This window comes from Accipiter gentilis, chromosome 31 (assembly GCF_929443795.1).
Source record: "Accipiter gentilis chromosome 31, bAccGen1.1, whole genome shotgun sequence".
Classification (NCBI taxonomy): domain Eukaryota; kingdom Metazoa; phylum Chordata; class Aves; order Accipitriformes; family Accipitridae; genus Astur; species Astur gentilis.
Genome location: NC_064910.1, coordinates 543,823 through 563,353, shown reverse-complemented (window position 1 = coordinate 563,353; position 19,531 = coordinate 543,823). Strand labels below are relative to the sequence as shown.

The following is a 19,531-nucleotide window of genomic DNA, read 5'->3' as shown; positions in this document are numbered from 1 at the left end:
ATGGTGTCAGCAAATTATGAAGTACTCAATTATTTTCATTGAAACATCCAAGTTTCTGAAATCATTTCATGTAATTAGCTACTTGTTATAGGCACACAGAACTCCGCTTGTGAGATATGGGTCAAGAACTTTCAATATTCTTATTCATACACAAATATAATTTTATCTGTTTTTATAATCCAGGCTTTTAGATGGAATCCAGTACTGTGATAGGTATTTTAGTACTCTGTGAGAACATTTCTCCATGTTTAGAAACAGCACAAGCTTTTAAATTCACAGATGTAAAATATGCATAGATATTATAAGGATATCATAGAGTAACAGGGATATTTAGTGATTTAATAAATGTTTAGTTAACCCTGAGGGATAAGAAAAGTCAAATGCTAGTGGAAACTGAATGTCAGTCCAGAGGTACCAAGGGTGGCACTTAACTCTGGAAATGAAATAAACATTTTAAAATTTCACAGATCCTTCCTTAAGTTCAAATAAGGAAAACCACTGGAACTGCTGAAAAAGTTCAGCCAGAATTATGGTTGTATGTTCCCAATATTGCCTAAGAAAATGAACATTGCTAGGAAAAAAAAGAAGGTGGAAGAAAAAAGGCAGAAAAATACCCTGCATATGCCTAGTAGTGGAGGGAGAACAATACCTTGAGATTCTCTTTGAAACAGCCTGAAAGCCAGGACATTCTCTCTTGCACAAAACAACGAACTCCCTGTAAAAAGCTCCGCTGACTAGGTTTTATACATTCTATACTAAATGTAATATAAATAATGCTGGAAGATTATTCAGATTGCACACCAAAAGTTTGGAAGTTAGTAACTGCCAGACTTAAAACTGACCATACCACCTTTATTTCCTTGTGTCTGTCTATTTTATTACCTAATTACATCTCCCAGCTCAAGGGACACCTTATCATGCCAGTCCTGCAGAACTCTAAGTACAAGACAGACATGAATAATTCAACTGACTTCAGCGGAATGACGTAATAGTTTACACCCATTTATAATCTCTTTAGCAACTGAAGGTTGCATTACAAAACTCAGAAGATGCCAATCAAACAATGCTGATGCTTATTTTTGCCTTCTAAATATAAAGCTAGATGTCTGACCAGCCACTGAAAATTCCAGTCAAAAAAGAAACTTTATTTTCTCTTATACTCATTTGTGTGCTGTCAGTAAGCCCCAGAAACACCAGCAGCTTTATCATTCTCACAGTCTAACACTGTGACATGTAACTTAAGGACTGGTATTTTGCATGTACAATAGTACTCATTCTGTGGGCTAGAGAACTGATGATACCATGGTAAAACTTCAAAAGCTGCTTCTGTTTCAACTCCAAAATGTTGTTCTCTGATTTTGTTGGAGCCTTTTACAGACCAATTCTGCCCCTTGCCATAGATGGAGTTAGACTGAGGCTGTGAAATACCTGCAAAAATGGATAAACCTAAAATAAGTCAATTGAATCACATCCTAAAAGTGACCTTTTTTCTCTATACACTATAAATTAAGTCCAGGACTATTAGGTGAGTCACCATAGCCATGTGAAGTTACCTAGTCCATTTCTTGCCTTTTGAGTATTAAAGAGGACCTGAGGGAAAAATGGAGAAAACAAGCTAAACAGCTACAAAAAAACAACCCCCAAAGGGGGTAGAACAGAATAGTCTGTCTACACTTGAAGAGTATGTGTTACAGAGATATTCAGTTTGTTCATAACATGAATAGGCCAAATAGTATCACTACACTATCACATTGTACAAATACATTTCAAACGGCCTATAGCCTCTAAGACGGTCCCAAATACCTACCTACACCTAGGCAACTCCCCAGGTGCTGTACACCAATTCTAATATATGTGGCTTGCCAGGGAGAATGCCAGCACACTCTGGGTTCTGGTCACCTCTTAAAGTATAATCAATTCCCTATCAGCAAGCTTTTACAAGGGATTAGTAATTTAGAATAGTTCTGAGACTGTTGTAAATGATTCCAAACTGGGCCCCACTATCAGAAAGGTTGATAAAGGAAATAAAAAAAAACCCCAAGCTGCAGGAAGAAGAAAGAGGGGATGTATAGAGTGATGGCATTTGTCTTCCCAAGTAACTGTTAGGCGTGATGGAGCCCTGCTTTCCTGGAAAGGGCTAAACACCTGCCTGCCGATAGGAATTAGAGAATGAATTCTTTATTTTTCATCACGTGCACACACAGATTTGCTTTTCCTATTAAACTGTCTTTAGGTCAACCCACAAGTTTTGTAACTTTTGCCTGTCCAATTCTGTCCCCCGCCCCACTGCGGAGGAATGAGTGAGTGGTTGTGTGGGGCTGAGCTGCCCACTGGGGTTAACCCACAACTCTTCTTTATAGAATATGATGATTACACAGTCATTTTAAAAATCATGGTTTTAAACTTTGTAGGTGACCTTCATTCTTCACAGGAAATTAAGTCATTACCAAGTATATCAATTTGGATTTAAGGTGCCCTCAAAAACCGATGACTTCAAAATACTTCATTTATTCACCTTTTCTTGCATTCTAAAAGAAAGACAAATAAAAATGATTACTCTCAATCAGAAATATCACTTCCAGTTCTCGGTCTGAAGCAACAAACTACACAACAGCGAGACTGCTTTTTGGTATAAATTGGTATCATTACATCTACTTTAATGGAATATTGCTTGTTAACACCAGTCAGATTACGTCTTGCTCTCCTTGCAAAGATTTAAGGTATCATGGCACATATCAATGCAGTGCTGTAGGATAAGACTGATGACATTATTGTAGAGTCGACAATAAAGCTGAAAGGGCCAGTGTGATGACCTATCACTTTGTGATCTATTCAGTATATCATTCTCACTAATGCCCTGCCTACCTTGCTCATGGGACTCTGAAATGAGTCTGCTGCACTTTTTGAATTCACAAATGATGTAAGATATTCTAACTTCCCTGCTTACAAGAGGAAAAAAAGGAGAGAGGAAAGACAGAGACAAAACAATGAACACACAAAGCTTCTGGGCAAGGGGAGTTCAGATATGCAATGATGAGTCCCACAGAAGAGTCACAAACATAAACAACATATCTGTGCAATACAGCATCAGCTAATAGTACAAATTTGATCAAAAGATTACAACAGTTATTCATAATGGCACTATGACATTATTTGACAAAGCAATGATATTAGCATGAGCATAAACTTTCCTGAGGAAAAAAGGTATCTCTCGAGAATGATCTCCAAGCAAAGTCAATTGTCTAGATGAGTTAGGAACAATTCAGTGCTCTGAAGTAATTTTTGATCTGAAGTCCACTACTGGAGCATTTCAGCATCAATGAACGCTGTCCTGAGTAGAACTGCAGGTTTCAGGATCTGCAGTTAAGTGTAACTTCTAAGAAGAGTTTCATCTAAGAAGAACTTCATACTGCAATCAGAGGAAGACCTGTAATTAGAACAGGCTTCAAACATATTTGTTTCAGTCTCCTTGCTATGATTACCATAAGAATCCATTATCATTGTGTTCCATATCTTCCTTCCTACTATTTCCTATTAAAATGGTTGTTTTGCCATCTTTTTAAGTTACTTTAAAACAAAAAGTATCCGAATATTAACTCTTTTTAACATTCTATTTTCAAAACATCAAAATCTTAAGAGATTCTTTAATTGACTCAATACAGCTTATGTGTTGGAATTTTAACACGCTATGTTCATATAGGAGAATAAGGTTAGGCAATGAAAAGGAGGGAGAAGGAGAAGGTGAGGAAGAGGAAGAGGAGGAGAAGGAAGGAGAAGAAGAGGAAGAGGAGGGACAGGAAGAAGACGAAGATGAAAAAGAAGATGGTCTGATACTGTACCTCCAAATCTGCACTTGACACTGTCTTACCAGTTAGCACAAACAACTACTTATAATCTAAGCTGCATGTCTGCATATGCATAGGTAAAACTAAAGATTAGACTGATGCAATTTAAGCCATTTTTAAAGAGAATTGGAAATGGTAAATCATAACATTGTATTGACTTATCTCTTCTTGCAACAACACTGTAAGAGATGTCTCTACATACAGCCTTCATGTTCTCCTTCACTGTATGAAATTTTCTCTGCTGTTCCTTGAGCAGCAACAGAAGGCAGGATAGGAGCTCCACGACAGAAAACACAAGACTGAGTTGAAAAGAGTTAAACCTGGAAAAGATAGTCTAGAAACCTGAGAGACAGTAATGAAATTCCAAGAAACACTCAAAAAGTGCAGAAATAAAGACAAGGAATAGCACACTAGCACACAATTATTTGGGCTTTCTGAACAACTTGTTTTTTCTCATAGAAATCCTGCAATTCTCATCAGCTAAGTGAAAGGCTTAATTTGCTTCAGTTCACATAATCCACAGAGGTTGTCCTGAGGTCCAACAGCCCTGAAGGTTTGCCACAAACTGGCAGAGAAGGCTAACACAGATGTCTTATTTCAGGATCTGTGCAACTGGACGCTGAAGTCCCCATTGCTAAGCAGTGTCCCAGACACAAGAAATATGTGTGCCATGTGAACCTCAATCTCTAAGGCCGTAGTCCATAAATTCTTCCTTGACCATGGAAACTAAAACACAAGCAGAGCAAAGCACTGGGTATAGTTCAGCAACTTGGTGAACCACATTAAGAAGAAAAAGAGAGGAAAAATTAATTTTAATTCCTAATCCAATTTACAAACACTAATCATAAAGGAGTGTTTGTAGAGGAGGATGGTACCAAAATAAAATTGTTCAGGATGAATAAAAGAGCATCTTACTGCCTCATTTTTACCTGGACATACCTGAACAGCTGTATTCTTGTGCTTCACTGAGCAAGAAGTATAAGCTCACCTCATTACTCTAGATGGGTCCTTGATGACTATCACTGTTATTAAAAATTTATATTCCAAATGGCTTTTACATGTCTTCCTTGAGCACCAAGTAAGGTGAATGACACAAAAGTCAGCCAGGATCTATTTTATTAATTGATGCAAAGAGATTAGGTTCTAGATATTAAGCTTGTACAACCAGGCTCTGTCTGTGCCCCAGAGAGTTTCTGAGCCCTATTGTTCTACACTGGTAATAAAGCACACACTGATACTTAACCTTTTTGCCATTGCACTGAATACCAAAACCAACAAATTACTACATACCTACTAAAGTGCTTTCTGTGTATCTTGGGTGGAATTATCCTCATTTTAAATAAGATATCAAAATGCTAAATGCTGGAAGGAAACAGCGATCTGCAGATAGTTCCTAATTTCATGGTTATTTTACTGTTTTCTTTCTTCCAGGAAAAGGATAAGGAAAAGGATATTTGAGGATACTTTACCTATGCATACAATTTAGGCTGCAAATTGGAAACTATGAACTCTTCACAACGTTGTTTGGTGCCACTACCTTGACTTCAAAGCAAAGCTAGAATTTCAAAATCTAGCCCACAGAGAACAATTCTGAAGATATTAATGCAAAATATATGGGTAAACTTTTCCAGGAGTCTAAAACACATTACACAAGGCTTTCTATTTTAAAGATAAGGTAAGAACTGATTTCTGTCTCTCTACTCAAAGAGCTTTAGAAATTGACCCAGCACTGCAGGCAAATTCAGCAGAAACACTGCAGCTGGAGTTGGCAAATCCACTGAAATCATATATATATAATTTAAAAATTATATTGGTGCTGCCTGTTTTTACAGCATTTAATAGCATCTGACCTTATTAATTCCCATTTTTATTATATATTCATTGACAGTAACTGTCACAGCTTCCACTTAGGAACCAGAATTTCCACAAGATTTCTCTTCTGATCAATGAACTTTGGTGATCGACGGGATCACCTAGCAGCTGTCAACTTTCACTTTGATAATACAGAAGCAGAACCAGTAAATCCAAAAAGGACAGCAATAGAAATAATGGTTAAGCTTTGTAGCCCAGGAAGAATCACTCTTGTGAAATATGACCTTTCCTTAGCTACTGTCTTTCTTTAGCCATCGTAAGAGTTCAAACGTGACTCATAAATATATGCTAGTGACCAGTCATATTAATCCCTGATTAGCTGTTAATAGAAATTTATTCAAATTCATCCAATTAAGAAAGCAATGGTACTGTCTGTATTACTGAAAGAATACCCAGGTTTTCTGATAGTCTATCCCTTCACCACAAAGGCCCCTAATTCAAACATTCTGTCTTTTTTATTAGCCAGCCCAAACAAGGTTTTTAATTTTTTCATTCATTAATTTTTTTTAACTCTGACTACATTACCTACATGATAAAGAAAACCCTAAAAGTAAATGCTCCAAACTGCAGGCAGGGTGGAGGAGGGTAGCAATTCAGTGTCTTTTGGGAATTCAAGTTGGGATCCAGGCTACAAATTCTCTTTGATTTTGCACAGTGCTTTCAGACCTACCATTAATATCCTTTACTTCTCAAGCCAGGTAACCCCAGGAGAACTGCATAGTACATTCAGCTCTAGAAAAACAAGATTTCCTTGCATCACGACTATAAAACACTTTGCAGCTGAGCTAAGCCAAGCTGTGAACCACACAGCTGCATTCACTGAAACTCAGCCCACCAGAAAGACTCCAAGACACAAATTGAAGGTGAAAATCTGTCCTGGTTTCAGCTGGGATAGAGTTAATTGTCTTCCTAGTAGCTGGTACAGTGCTATGTTTTGAGTTCCGTATGCAAAGGACCTTGATAACACTGATGTTTGCAGTTGTTGCTAAGTAGTGTTTAGACTAAAGTCAAGGATTTTTCAGCTTCTCATGCCCAGCCAGCGAGAAAGCTGGAGGGGCACAAGAAGCTGGGACAGGACACAGCCAGGGCACCTGACCCAAACTGGCCAACAGGGTATTCCATGTGATGTCATGTCCAGTATATAAACTGGGGGGGGCAGGGGGATCGCACTCAGAGATTAACTGGGCATTGATTGGCAGGTGGTGAGCAACTGCACTGTGCATTATTTGTATATTCCAGTCCTTTTATTATTACTGCTGTAATTTTATTAAGTGTTATCATTATTAGTTTCTTCTTTTCTGTTCTGTTAAACTGTTCTTATCTCAACCCAAGAGTTTTACTTCTTTTCCCAATTTTCTCCCCCATCCCAGTGGATGGGGGTGAAGTGAGTGAGCGGCTGTGTGGTGCTTAGTTGCTGGCTGGGGTTAAACCATGACAAAATCCTAGTTATGGGTAAACCTCTCACAGGCACGGATCTGGGGATACATTTTGCTACCTCTAAGTCCTGTCATTCTGGGATTGACAGTTCATAGGGTCACACTTAACAACCATAGCAGGTTATGTTGTGTTTTACATCTGCAGGCCTATTTTTCCCCCTTTGGGACCACATGGTCAAATTGTTCGTTAGCATGACTCAAATGGCTAGGAAACTCTCCTCTTCAAAAGAGAAAACCTACGTGAAAATCAAGAGTCCTTACTAGTATTTAGTATTTACAAACAAGGACACAGCAGAGCATGATAGAATAAAGAAAAAATGACTTGTATTTCTATTTCTTATAAACATACAAGAAAAAATGAAGGTGTAGGCAAATTTCATTATTCTCATTAAGAAATGGAAACTGTCTATTTTTTCTTTCTTGCTCTGTGTTTTTCTGTTGTCAGCTGTCTCCCCAGAGTAATGGGGAGTAATTCCTTTGCCCCTTGGGGCAAGCCATGGGGAGGCTAAACTTTTTCAGCCCAGTAAGAGCACTCGGTAAGAACATTCACTTGTTTACAGCTTCCTACAGTGAATAAAGAATTCCTTCATCTTTCCCTGTGTTTTGTTTCCTGATTTTTCTGCCCCCTGCACCTCAGCATAATCAGAATAATATTAAACAGATACACTTATTCCCTACTTTAAAAAAAAAAAACAAACAAAAAAAAAAGATGAAAAGGTAAAATAAAAGAACATCATCCTCATTCATTGTGACAGAGCTGTATTTTATCCCTGGGCTTCTGAGTATGATGGCTCCTTCCAGATATGAAATTACCACAGAAAGTGGAGGCCGTATCAGTTGGCACATGTTTCTGTGCTGGAAGGTAATAAGCAAGCCTTCACTGTCTTTCAGATCCTACTCCTGCTCATGATCGTTCCTTAATTATAAGGTTTTAACTAAGCCTCTAACTATCCATCTCTATCTAGAGCAATATTTTTTCTGTTTGGTATTTTTCTTTTCTTCTTGGTTCCAGGATAGCTCAGAATGGAGTCTGTTCATATAAACCCCAGTATCATTGTGGCCCGTTGTGATCACTATTTGTCATAATTGACATTTTATATTTTACTTGTTTGTATGGTATTTGTATTGGTTTGGAATTGAGGGACCCTAAGTAAAATTCAAGCTGATGTCATTTTTTCTCTCTTTTGCAGCTTGAAGAATAATAACCAGTACCTCAGAGAGACAGGTTCAGACTCTTGTGCAGCATCCTGACTGTTCTGCAAGAAGCAGCTCTTGGAAAGCCATCGCACTCAGTAGCTCAGTGCCTGTGCTCAAAATCTGCCCGAATGCATACCAGTGCAACCACTGCTGCCCACGTAGGGGCTGGAAATCATAGACCATTCTGAACCATGCAAAAGAAGTAGAAAAGCCACAATGAAGGAAAAATAATTGCAGAAATAGAGAAGATGCTATTTTCCCAAGTATTAGAACACTAAAAATACCAGCTAGATGCCAAAAGAAATAAAAAATTGGAAGATGAGAAAGTCTATCAACGTCAAGACTATAAGCATGTATGGAAATCTCACAAAATCATTTCTCATTCCAATCAATGAATAGCAGGACAAAAACAGAGTTAGGCTGAACAGCCAAAAAAGCAAATCCAGTTTACAAGAACATAGCGAGAACTAATTATCCAGTTTCCAAAACCATCCTGTCCAGTCACTGAGGCAATACAGGGATGTAGTACAAGTGACAGTTTTTTAGATGACTTTTGAAAAGGTAGCTCATAATCTCTGAATTCAATAATTCTTTACTCTTTATCTGTAACCTCTTGGCTAAAAAATACAGCATTAAGGATAAACAGCACTTTTCAACTACAATCCAATACTATCGTTTCTGCTTTAAAATTTCATACTTTTCAGGCAGTAACAGAAGAAATAGCTACACGCTTACACTATTTGAAATGAAAAGAATTATCCACATACAGTGAATGTGAATATGAAGGTTAATTGGTCATGGTGAGTAAAATGAAGAATTTGCACATTCTGCTGTTCAAAGTAAGATAAGCTTTGGCCTGTGTGACAGGAATGGCTACTGTAAAAGCCTTATAATGCTGAATGTTTCCTTCAGTACTGCTAGGCCAAGAGCTCGCTCTGTGTTCCTATTTGTACATAGATTGAAAAACCATTAGTGTCAAGAGATGTACGCAGAGTGATTATTGCTAACTTCTGAGTAGGTTCAACATATATTCACAGGTAATATTATAGAATGGACTTCATTTTCAGTGACACCATGCTAGCCCCACCACTGTTTAATTCATTTTATGTATAATAACAAAATTATTAGGACCTAATGCAAATAGGTAAAAGGACAGGGGCTCAGGTGCAAGGAACCTATAAAGATAATTTATTGTGGAGGAAAAGGGATAAAGATGGACAGTAACAAAACTAGAACACTTTAAAATAATAGCATGAATGTTGCTGGCATCATATTGTTGGGTTTTGTTGCTATTCTGTTTTCCCTATCATTACTGCAAATAAACATTTATTGTGAGGCACCAGATGACCTCTAGACTTTTAGGTAAAAATTTGTCTTTGGGATGGACTTGAAGGAGTGGAAGAAAAAGATTGAAATTGTATTTGAGTCTTCAAACATTCTTTTAGTAATATTTTAAAATAAAGTTTCTCAAAAAAAGACAACGTGCCAGACTCATGCCTATACTGTGAGAGTGAACATGCATGGTACCTTTCTCTGGCACTGAAGCCAACTGAATAAAATGACCTTTGCACACATGGTTACTCTCTTTTATCCTCCAAAAGAGAGTAGCTACCTCCACGCTGCTCACCAGGATGGTCCCAGACCTGTGCTAACCCCCAACCTGTACCTGGGAATTGCAGTGACAAAAGCTACGTGGCGAGGACCAAATCCCTGCCAGGAACCACTGTGAGCATTTAATAGTAGAAAAGATTGTGTGCTTATGCTCATGTAGTAGTCCCTTGAAGTGCTGAATTCAGTAGTATAGAAACAGCTATTTAGAGATTGCCCCTACCACTTCCGACCATGAAAGCAGCCTGCTTTTCCAAATCTCCCATTATCTGCATCTTCTCCTCAACCTGCCTGCACCTCTGGATTCATGCTGCAGCATGAATATTGTGCTAGGACATTGATGGCTTACCTTTGAAACACGTTGGATTATAAACTCCTATACTCCTGCACTTTTTGAATATTTACAGAATTGCCAGAGAGAATATGATCCTGTCCAAGCAATAATTTAACATCCACAACTTTTTCAAGAAAGCAGCTGAAAGTTCAGATGTAAGTATGTAAGCAGCTGGTATTCCCATGCTGGTTTGCAGGAGATACTACATAGGCCAGATCATGACTGCTTGATGTATCCATCAAGGAGTAGAACACGCAGAGAGAGGAACGTGTGTTGAGTGCATGAGGCTGCTAACCGAACATCTCTTGGACAAGATGGTGCTCTTTCTTTGCTGAAGCATTTAAGAATGTAAGCGAGCCAAAACCCTAAAACTGAACTGGGGATGGGGGAAAAGAGTTTTCCTTCAGCCAGAAGCGGTGATGCATATCCTTTTGTCTTTTCGCATTAATTAAAAATTTCACTCATTTCTAACAACAATAATAAAAATGGAATTGTGGTACGAGCATGTATTGGTTTTGTGTGCCAAGGTTTTGGTAGCGGGGGGGGGGGCGGGGGTGTGTGTGGTTACAGTGGTGGCTTCTGTAAGAAGCTGCTGGAAGCTTCCCCTGTGTTCGAGAGAGAGCGAGCCCATACCAGCCAGCTCTAAGACGGACCCACCGCCGGCCAAGGCCAAGCCAATCAGTGATAGTGGTAACGCCTCTGTGATAACATTTTTAAGAAGGAAAAAAAGTTGGGACAGGGAGAAACAGCTGCCGGAGTGAGGAGTGAGAACATGTAAGAGAAACAAGCCTGCGGACACCCAGGTCAGTGAAGAAGGAGGGGAGGAGATGCTCCAGGCGCCGGAGCAGAGATTCCCCTGCAGCCCGTGGGGAAGACCCTGGTGAGGCAGGCTGTGCCCCTGCAGTCCAGGGAGGTCCGCGGTGGAGCAGATCTCCACCTGCAGCCCATGGAGGACCCCACGCCGGAGCAGGTGGGTTCCCGAAGGAGGCTGTGACCCCATGGGAACCCTGCGCTGGAGCAGGCTCCTGACAGGACCTGTGGATCTGTGGAGAGAGGATCCCATGGAGCAGGTTTTCTGGCAAGACTTGTGACCCCACGGGGGACCCGCGCTGGAGCAGTGTGCTCCTGAAGGACTGCACGCCGTGGAAAGGACCCACGCTGGAGCAGTTCGTGAAGAACTGCAGCCCGTGGGAACGGCCCACATTGGAGAAGTTCGTGGAGGACTGTCTCCCATGGGTGGGACCCCACGCTGGAGCAGGGGAAGAGTGTGATGAGCCCTAGCCCTGAGGAGGTGAAGCGGCAGAAAATAACATGTGATGACTGTAAACCCCATCCCTGTCCCCCTGTGCCGCTGGGGGGGCTTGGTGGTGAAATCCGGGAGTGAAGTTGTGCCCAGGAAGAAGGGAGGGGTGGTGGGAAGGTGTTCTGAGATTTCGTTTTATTTCTCATTACCTTGCTCTGGTTGATTTGTAATAAATTGAGTTAATTTTCCCAAATTGAGTCTGTTTTGCCCGTGACGGTAATTAATGAATGGTCTCTCCTGTCCTTATCTCAACCCATAAGTTTTTTGCTATATTTTTCTCTCCCCTGTCCAGCTGAGGATGGGGGAGTGATAGAATGGCTTTGGTGGGCACCTAGTGTCCAGCCAGGGTCAACTCATCACCATACAGAAACAAATTCTAGCATATGAAATACAAATACTGAACCATGACACCTACACCGATAAACTTGAAAAATTAGACTATTTCTCCTTCTGCTTTTTAATTACCCGGAGACAACATGCAATATTTGTATTTTATAAATTGTATAAAACCATGAATTATAAGAATATAACTATTTTATGAAGTTGCATTTTTTAAATTGAATACATTTTGCTGATGATCTTTACAAATATATTTCCACAAAATTCATGACTCCTTCAATTAAAAAATAACAAGCCTACATCCCTTGCTGAAGACATAATTTTTCTCTGAAGAAAGTCTGAAAGACTCATCAGCAAAACAACACTGCAAGCACTATCAGAACATGACAGAAATCTTTGTACCATAGCTAAGAAAAGGTTTTTATGAAACTTGAAAGAATTTACCTTGACAAGAAGTCTGTGAAAGAGAGACGTATTGGATATCCATGTCGTATGATTTTGACCATGTCTAACACACCAATATACTGCAGTTGAGCAGACACATAAAAATTGTCAAAAGTATCTGGCAACTTGGAGTTATTAGGCTTTATACAATGAACAGAATGTGGAGTGCAGTTCTGCAGCTTCCCAATAATATCTGATAGTGATTTCTGTGGGGAAAAAAATCAGTTATCAATTATTATTGTGCAGCAAAAGAAACTCCTCAGCACATACGCTTTTCCTAACTTTTTAACATCATTTTCTCAAACAGCTTGACCTGACCATGCAAGTGGCTTTCTCAAGCATATGATTTTTCTTTCTTCCATTACAATCTGTAGAGACTAATCCTGCCTTTAAAATTTTGGGGGTTTTCTTTGGTAAATTTCTGCCCAGGAGATGTTCACTAACCCTGAGCTGTATTGCCACGGTGGTTGGGCCACCTCGTTCCAGCCTCTGAAGAAATGAGGATGTTCCTTTCTTTTTCAGTAGCTGTTAGGGAGAAAAGCACACACACAAGAACTTTAACTCAAGATGGGCAGTAAACCTTCATTTTCATTGTCACACAATTGACTAACAAAGGCAAACATTTATACAAATAGTATGTGACAGACAATGATTTGAGTTTCAGAAAGTATTGGGAAAGTGGATAAATATCCTCAAGTATCTGCAGAGCCATGACTGGCAAGCAAGTTTAGATTTCAAAAGCAGCTGTATACTGTTGGAAAGATAAAATACCTTTTCCAAATAACTGGGTAAAGCAATTTGACCTGGAACTCTATTGCAGAAGCAGGACTTGTGCAGTTAGTATCCCGTACAGTCTGCCTATAAGTAGCATAATTCTGTAACTCTCTGAAAAGGTTCCTTATGTCTTTGGCAGATGCTTAAGTGAGTAAATGTAAGCACAGATCATTAAAAAAACCTTGAAGGCAAAACAATAGTATTAGTATTAAAAAAAACCCTTCTTTCTTCTTCCTACACATGTGAATGCAGTTAACCTGGTTTTCTTTCTTTTTTAACCCATTTTCACCCATTCTAGACATAAATTATCAGTAACTTCATGGTTCATTAGAACCAATGTTATCCTATACATCAGGGTTGGGGAAAAAATTTATTTTTTACTATTCTACTTCCTATCTTAGAGATGAAAATGGCAATAATCATCCTAAAAGTGGCCCCAGAAATTAGGGGGTTTATTAAACTTTCTACAGGAAGGCTGGCAAAATCATTGCATTCCAGGATTTGGCCAAGCTCTAGATTCAAACCTCTGTATCATTGACAGCCTTTTCACCTCTGACTTTTCCATTGCCCTTCTCCAGTCCACTTATCCCCTAAAACTCCCCTTCTATCAAGTCAGCACGTTCTGGCCTACTCCTGTCTTCTTCCAGTTGCATCAAAAAAAGTGTATGTTTCCTCAGCTGGGCCCACTCAAGCCAAATTCCATTTAAAATATTGCAATGTAAGCAATTCTGTACTCCCTATGCTAAACTTTGGAGCTCTTTTTTATTTCAAATCTCACTTACTAGGATGCAGTAAGATTTTAAAGGCAAATTCATCCCCAACTTCAAAACAGGAAAGTAGAAGATCTGCTTGCTCCAGGACTTCTCATAAAAAGAACCACTAGCATGCCAATGACACTTCTCAGTTAAAGTTTACAAAATGATTGAGGAATATAACCAAAATAGTTTTCTCCACTTGACAGATAATGCACTCACACCCCTCACTCCCAAAAGATTAAGCCACTAGTTCAAGACCATTTCCTGAGTTAATGGAAGAGCCAGGAACAATGCTTTGGGTGCTAAAGCTCCTGCCTGCTGTCCTGTGTTGCACACTTCTTCCCATGGGAAAGAAGTGTTTGGTTCAGAATGAGGGAGAGAAAAGAAACGAAAAAAGGCAAAGACAAAAAATTAATTGAATTAAAACTCTCCAAACTTGGACATCTTTAGCTATGGGCTAAGGAACAAGACTACATCACTGAACCTGTATATCTCTGTTACCCTCTAATATACAGCTTTACTTTGGAAAATCCTGTACCTCTGATCTACAGAAAAAAACCCAACCATATATGTAAATTTGTTCTCTCTGTTAAGAAGCTAGAACCTTCTCATAAAAAATCTCTCTTTACCAGCAGAGTATTTTAAAGCTTTAACCAGAAGACATACCAAAAGCTTTGCAATAGATGAGTTCTTCAACTAACAGACAATGAAGCAAAGCATTCATAAAGAGAAACAACGTGAAGTCAATGGAAAGGAAAGCTTCCTGTTAGTGATTGTGCATTCATGTGACTAGACGTCTGCTGTATGAACTCGGAAACCCACTGATTCTTCCAAAGGAAGCGAGGGGAAGACAACAGGGCCAAAGTATTCATTAGGAAAAGATTTCAGAAAAATAAGGGAGCAAGAGCTGATGTGAGGAAAAGAGAGTTGTGAGAGTATCAGTGAAGATATATTCTATTTTATTTGAAAAGGGGACACAGTCTTCGTAAGTCACAGAGACTTGAGCTGACATTGCCAAATTCCTACAACTCCTTATGTGCTCCAAAATTCTGGCCAGCTATTAGATTTATTCATGTTTGTCTTAAGATGGATGCACTGTTTTCTTGGACCCTACTACAAGTAGAGTGGGGAGTTCAAATACGTAGACCATCCTTACCTTTAACAACATGCTCAAAATCAAGGAAAGAGTCACTTATGGAAACATGTAGATACATGGCCATACGCAGAAAAATCTATAATTATATAACCTAGCAGGTAGCTAGGACTGCAAATGACAAGCTGAAAGGGGAGAGAAATCACAACAAACTCCTATCTGACCTCTGAAAGTGTCTAGTTCTCTTCACTGGCTATGGTGGAGTCTAGATGACCACGCATACGCAGCAACATGAATACCTTCCATTTTGTGTTTCTCTCTGCCTACAGAATGATGCATGTTACAACTCAGATTTCAGATATAAAAGTAATGCCAGTCTCTTGTTGATAAGTCTTGCCTTAATGTCCCTCTTCCTCCACCTCCCCCTTTCTTCCCCCCCCCCCCCCTTTATCCCCTTTACCCTCAGCTTAAACTCCAATAAAAATGCAGTGGTTAAGATTTTCCAACCTGTAGTCATTTTAATTGTAAGAAGAAAACGCCACTTACATTGCATTTCCAATTACAGTAACAAAACAACAAAAACAGCATTATTCCAGCCCATCACAGTGGATTTTCAAGGCTATGCTGGAGAAGTGAAGAAATTATTTGGGACAGCGCAGTTATAGATGTGGGCTTGATCCACAGAAAAATTTAAGCACTTACCTACTCCCAGCTCCTGTATCAGGTGTCTATTCCAAAATAACAAGTGTCGCTTTTTGCCACTGGAACAGCTTAGATACCTGAAGTTCTGCTTCCGTCGTGCAGGGCAGCACAGTACCTTGCTCAAATTAGGCCAGCTTAGTATCTACAAACTTAAGTGGTGTTCTATCTCACCTGCACAGCTCTTCTCAAAGCCCACCTTTGAGAAGCCAAGCCATCCTTGCCTCTGTGGGCAGATGAAGGATGAAGTTCTTCCCACCTTCCACCTAATACCTAAAAGTTTAGAGCATTTTCACTGCATCTGGAATTTCTGACTTTATTTATCATGATTCCCAAAGGAATCTGAATATGTCTCCTCTCTCTCAAGACAGTAACTCCAGTTTAATAGCTATTCTGGACTGGTCAAAAGCCTCATAATTTCAGAGATCCCAGCTGTGTGGTGTTTCCCCCGGCTTGATAAGGCTTCTAACTTAGACGTGCTTTTCATACTTCCTTCCATGTAAGGGACTAGGATCTTTTTCACAGCCTTAGGAAGCTTCCTCTCTCTAGGAAGCTGTTGTTATAGTGGAAAGGCACCTAAAGGCACCTTGTGAGACCTCAGCTGTGTGCTAAATATAGCCTTAAACCAACACCATTCACTTCACCTTTAGTTTTTCCACTGAGATTACTGACAAGAACAGTAGACAGGAATTATGCTACTATCAGCAGGGGTGCCATGAGGAAAGTCCCATTGCTATTCTATGGATGTACTTGCATAACGCCTTCCACAATGACACATGAGAGCAGGCTCTTTAATCCCATGACAGAATCAATTTTATGCAGCTGTAAGCCAAAAATAGCCGTAAGATTCAAGAAGCCTGGTGAGGCAGCTGATGTATTGTGAGAACTGCTCGTTTCTTTTCTAGAAGGAGGAATTCCAAAGCTCTGTCAAGAATGGACTTAGCAAATCATGTTACTCCTCCTCAAAAGAGATATGTTCCATGTGACATGAACAATGAATTTTCTGATAGACTCCAAAGTTCCCCCTTCCTTTTTTTTTTTAAAGCTTTTTTCACTGACATAGCTAGCAGAAGACACAAGTTCAGAAATGGGGAGAGTTTGATTTGATTTCAAATCAACTGGGAAAATTTACGTGCAAGTGACCATTTAACATAACGTTTGCCGAAATGTACAGAGTTGATCTTCATACAAAACTATACAAACTATCTTTTGCAAACCAGAAATCTTCTCAGATTAACACAATAAAGACACTGAGGTTTTATTTTTGCTCTTCCTATTCATCATAAAGTCAGTCAAGGAGACAAAACAAAGAAGTGTTCCTATACAGCCAAAAGCCAGTAATATTGCATCAACTGCTAAGCCCTGGAACCACAAAATCATGGAATGATTCAGGCTTGAAGGGACCTCATCATCTGGCCTAACCTTCTGCTCAGAGAGTCCAAGAAAGAGGCTCTTGAACCAGCATTATTGGTGTTAGTAAAATATAACCTGTTGATTCTCACTACCGCTTTAGTGTTGATATTAAGTACTAAATAATTTTAATAGTTTAATGACTACAGACAATGAAGCAGAGAACAAGGAGCTTTCAGAAATGACAAAGTAACAGAAAAATCTTCAAGAAGCAAAGAACAGAAAGAGTCCTAAATTCTTACCTTGCTGAGCTCAAGGTATTTCTTTGCTTCTCCACTTGCACAGGCTACCGATGGTTTTTTACTCAGCAAAGCTGCTTTACACCCTTTGATTTTAAGGAAATGATATGGAGGAACAAGTGATCCAGTTTGTGTCAGCTTGGATTGAAACAATTGATTGATGACTACATTTTCACTGGCTGGGAAAAAAGAAGAAATCAATGTATGAAGATAAAACACAAGTTAGAAAATTATATATATTGTATTTGAGAGTAAAAGACATACAGTAGGAGATAGAATTAAGTAAGTAAACTTAAAACAAGTAGACAAACCAATGAACTATTATATTATGTTAGTTATCAAAGAACATTCAATATCTAAGGATGTCAGCCATCAGTAACACTATTTTTAAACATCTTCAGGTCCTGTGCTGAACAAACAGGGCAGAAAACAAAACCTTTCAGACTGTGATCTGTCTAAACTTAACTACTTATGTGATAATCACCCCTGAATTTTGTTCCATTACAGACTCCCAATTTATCCATCCATTAAAGCTATAAAAAAGATGCATTCTGCACGACATTTACCTAACACGTAGTATTTAGAAATGATCAAGGCACTTGACAGAAAGAAACTATAGACACTCACTGCACCAAAGAAAAAGAATTACATAAAACACAATATGGGAAGGGATTAATAAAAAAAGGCAAGGTGAAGGGCAGAACTGTGGCAAGCTGGGTTCACATTGCTCTACATCAAGACCACACTCACAAACATTTACAGGAAAAAGACAACACCATACATATGTTTGATGCACTGGAGATAATTAGTACAAAACAGATACACTTACAAGAGGTTTTTTTAAAAATAAAAATCTGAGTTTTAAGACAAAAAGGATAAGTCAAATTATCCTTTATGAGATTATGGTCGTGGGCTTTTTAAGATGAACATGGTAATTACATGTTGCTTGTACTGCCACAGCACCTATAAGCATTAAAAACCTGTTGTGTGATAGATCCTTAACCATCCTTAATTTTTATTACTTTTTATTTTTAGGAACTAACAAACTGGCATTATGATCACACCCATCATGTGAATAAAACAAACAAAAAACAATAAAGATGAATGGGATAAGCATCATGAATAATGTCACTAAGTTTAGCACAGCAGGTAGAAATCTTCAGTTTGCTCTTTATTAGCTGTCTAAAGGTATACTACTAGATGCTTAAATGCAACAGATTTGTCTCCCTTTTTCTGTGGAGATTACTATTCCTTAACAGGAGCAATAAAATTATGAGGAAAATAGTAAAGCAGATACTTGAAACAATTTCAGCACAATCAGCGGACATAGTAAACCTCCGTATTTTTAAAGTATGGATAAATGTAGTAAGTAGCATTAGGAAAGGCATTAAAATTACATCCTTCAAATTAAAACAGATAAAACCTATGTCAACAGTCTCTCCTGATTTATTTGTTGGACAGGTATGTTCCACATTCTTACACATATATGCAAATTACTTTAATGTTCTTAGCATAATTAAAAGTTTTGATTAAGGAAACTAAATTCAATGAAATCAAAGGAAGCATGTACTTAAGGTATATTACAGAACTTATGAAACTGACCTTAAAGGAACTATGTCAGTGATAATCAATACGTTTTAAGCCTAAGTCACTTGAAAAAGGAGGAACATAGCCCTTAAATGACTGATATGTTTGCAAATATTCTGCCTTCAGAATTTTTCCATTAATTATAATTGTTATTATTATGACTTCTTAATTATATATACACTCACTTTCAGCATATCAAACATTTTATATCCAATCCAATCCTCCATTCTTCCCTTTTAACAGTTGCACAGGTGATTACACAAAATTTTTGCACAACGAAAGTGCAAAAAGGAGACTATGTGACAAAATGGAATAATGCTCTCTCTTGTAGAACATACTGGAAGTTGCCATACCTTCTTATACTCTTTGGCAGATTATCATGTAAATTCCAAGCAGTGAGAACTGAAATGTCTCTAGAACTATGATCAATAGGATTATATACAAAATCAATTCTTCCATTTCTTTCTTCAACCTTAATGTACACTGTCTGCCCTTAAAATGCATCAATTATTTTACTAGGGAGTTTAGCTAATTTCACAGTAAAATTGCTAAAACCCAATACATTGTAACAGCAGGGCTGATTTGGAATACAAATG

General features: G+C 38.6%; 1 protein-coding gene across 5 annotated transcripts in view; it reads right to left on the bottom strand.

The window, feature by feature from the left end:
* Nucleotides 1-19,531, bottom strand: part of MYO16 (myosin XVI) — a 385,302-nt gene that overhangs the window by 74,190 nt on the left and 291,581 nt on the right. For all 5 annotated transcript variants that reach the window (XM_049834474.1, XM_049834472.1, XM_049834470.1 and 2 more), the window contains exons 25-27: nucleotides 17,352-17,527; nucleotides 12,823-12,903; nucleotides 12,379-12,584 (exon numbers count right to left, since the gene is read on the bottom strand). In XM_049834474.1, the coding sequence (XP_049690431.1) occupies nucleotides 12,379-12,584; nucleotides 12,823-12,903; nucleotides 17,352-17,527 (463 nt within the window). The remainder of the gene's footprint in view (nucleotides 1-12,378; nucleotides 12,585-12,822; nucleotides 12,904-17,351; nucleotides 17,528-19,531) is intronic.